Genomic DNA, 2572 nt, shown 5'->3' on the forward strand with positions numbered 1-2572 from the left:
CCAGGCTTAAAAAAAAAAAGGAGGAAAGAAACAAAACAACAATTGTATTTCCTCTCAAATCTATCTAGCCCTACTAGGTTTTTATACGTTGTTGCCCACTGTCTCGATCCGTCTCTCTTTTCCCCCGAAACCCTTCCTCCTCCATACTCTCTTCACTTTTTCCAGATCTTCAAACAATGAAGAAAAGACTCAGAGAGTCCAAAACTCCCCTTATTGACACTATCATAACAACACAAGGCGGTGGCACTTGTTTAATAAAACATTTAGCTTCATGTAACTCTTCCATAAGGTCTAAAGCCTTCACACATCTCCAAACATGGCTTATAACACAAACTCAACTCGCTGATGATGATATGAAAAAGCTTTGGAAAGGTCTTTTTTACTGTCTTTGGCATTCTGATAAAGCACCTAATCAATCTTTGCTTATTAACCGTATTTGTTCTATGGTCAAGAATCTTGATTTTAGTCTTTTTTTGCATTATTTTACTGATTTCTTGATTACCCTTAGAAGAGAATGGAATGGTATTGATCATTTGAGGTTGGATAAGTTTTACTTGCTTATTAGGATGTTTATTAGGTCCGTGTTTGAGTTGATGAAGAAGTGTGGTTGGGATTTGGAGATGATAGGGAAATGTAGTGGGGTTTTGGAAGATAACGCGTTTCTCGCGACGGATAATTTGTTGGGTCATGGGGTTAATTATCATATTGCTTCTGTTTTTCTTGATGAGTTAAAAGGGTGTTTTATTCCGGTCCAAGATGACGTGGTTTTTTGTTTGTTTAAGCCTTTTTTGAGTGTGTTAGGGAAGTCTGAGGATAAAATTATGGTTGGGAAAGTGAAAAGTTGTGTTTTTGAGGAGTTGTTGAGGATGGGGAGGAGTTTGTTGGAGAGGAGGAAGGAAGGTGTGGAGGGGAATGAGAGCTACGGTGACATGGCATTTGGGGTTATTGCGTTGAAAACGGGGTTTTCGGGGAAGCTTTTTGAGGTTGGTTCGTCGGGGGATTGTGTTCAGGGTAATAGGAAGGTGGTTTTGAAGTTGCACGAGGAGTTCTTGAGGTTGGAGAAGGAGTTTGAAGCTTCGGGGATTGAATTTAGTCTGCCTGAGGTGAATGAGGTTGTTGATGACGGTGAAGAGGTGCCTCAGTTAATACCGATTGAGAATGGTTTGACTGGTGAAGTGGGTGATTTGGAAGTGGCCAAGGATGAGAATGATGATGACACTTTAAGGAAATGCAAGAAGGTGAAGAGAGCAGAGGATGGAGGTAGTAAAAAGACTAAGAAGAAAGAAAAGAAAAAGAAGGTTTCCGAGAATGACACTTTGGTTGAGGAGAATGGGACCAATGAGCTCGAGAGTAGTAAACAGAGGAAGAAGAAAAAGAAGGTTTGTGAGAATGGAACTTTGGTTGAGGAGAATGGGACCAATGAGATCGAGAGTAGTAAACGGGGGAAGAAGAAAAAGAAGAACAAAAAAGGGCTTTCAGATAATTTACCTGTTGTGGAGAACAAAGAGGAGAATATGATTGCTGTTAATGGTGATAGTTCCTACTATGAGCTGGACATTGAGAACAAAGTGACTTTTAATGAAGATGTGATGTCAAATCTTCAGATGCAGTTTGAAAAGGTTGCTGCTGAAGTTGCTTCAGACGATGAGGATAACAATGATTCATATCACACACCTACAATTTCTGTGAAAAAGAAGAGAAAGAGAGGGAAAAAAGCTGAGGAAATAGAGTCATGTATCTCTCTCATAAGTGGTGAAGGGGATGCTGGTGCAAAGAGCGCAGAGAAAAGTTCAAAGAAGGTTAGGTTTGCTATGAAGAACAACCTGGTATGGAAGCCAAACAGTCCAATGCCTCCACAAAACTTACGGTTGCCACCTACTGTTACTCCCCGAGGTAGTGCTTTGAAGAAGGGAGTGCCCCCCGGCCCCGTTAGAGAGATGTCTTCCTCCACCAAGAAGATGAAACAGAAAAAGAAAGGTCGCAAGATACTAAGGACTGTATCCCCTGCCATGAAGCGACTGAAAAGGATGAAAGTGATGTCTGCTTAGTAAAGTCTAAGTTGGCTGCAGGTGCTTGTTCGTTAACTATTTTTTAAAATACATTGTGTTATTTGAGATTTTTTAAATCCCATCCAGGACTGATATTTCTTCTGCTTAGGATTGTTGGTAGTTTTTTTCCGGATTAAACACTAAAGTTCCTTCGAAGAAATTTGTTTAAGTAGAGTTGGTCTTTGAATTACTCTGTTGTTGTATGACGGACCATCATGTTAAATGCTTTTATGCTTCTTTCTCCTTTTTCTTGGTCCTGTGATTGAAAACTGCTATATATCCTCTTTTTGATTAGGATTTATCTTTTTATGTTCGGCCTCGCCTTTTTGGTGTGACATGATAAAAGCCTTAAATTGCTTCCCTGCTTTCTTACCAAAGGATATACTACCTTCTGTTAGAAGAGGTTCACTTTAGGGACTTTGTAAAATTCAAGTGACGCTTTGTAGTTTTCGTTAAGTTAGTGCAGGCAATTCTTGGTTTCATGGGGATGGAAGCTTCTATACTGATAATTTTACGAGGAACTA

At 39.8% G+C, this 2572-nt stretch overlaps 1 protein-coding gene across 1 annotated transcript; it reads left to right on the forward strand.

The window, feature by feature from the left end:
* On the forward strand, nt 1–2294 carry LOC132603373 (uncharacterized). The gene has a single exon (XM_060316401.1). The coding sequence runs from the start codon at nt 177–179 to the stop codon at nt 2046–2048; it is 1872 nt and encodes a 623-aa protein (XP_060172384.1). The 5' UTR covers nt 1–176; the 3' UTR covers nt 2049–2294.
* The last annotated feature ends 278 nt before the right edge of the window (nt 2295–2572 follow it).

This window comes from Lycium barbarum, chromosome 7 (assembly GCF_019175385.1).
Source record: "Lycium barbarum isolate Lr01 chromosome 7, ASM1917538v2, whole genome shotgun sequence".
Classification (NCBI taxonomy): Eukaryota; Viridiplantae; Streptophyta; class Magnoliopsida; order Solanales; family Solanaceae; genus Lycium; species Lycium barbarum.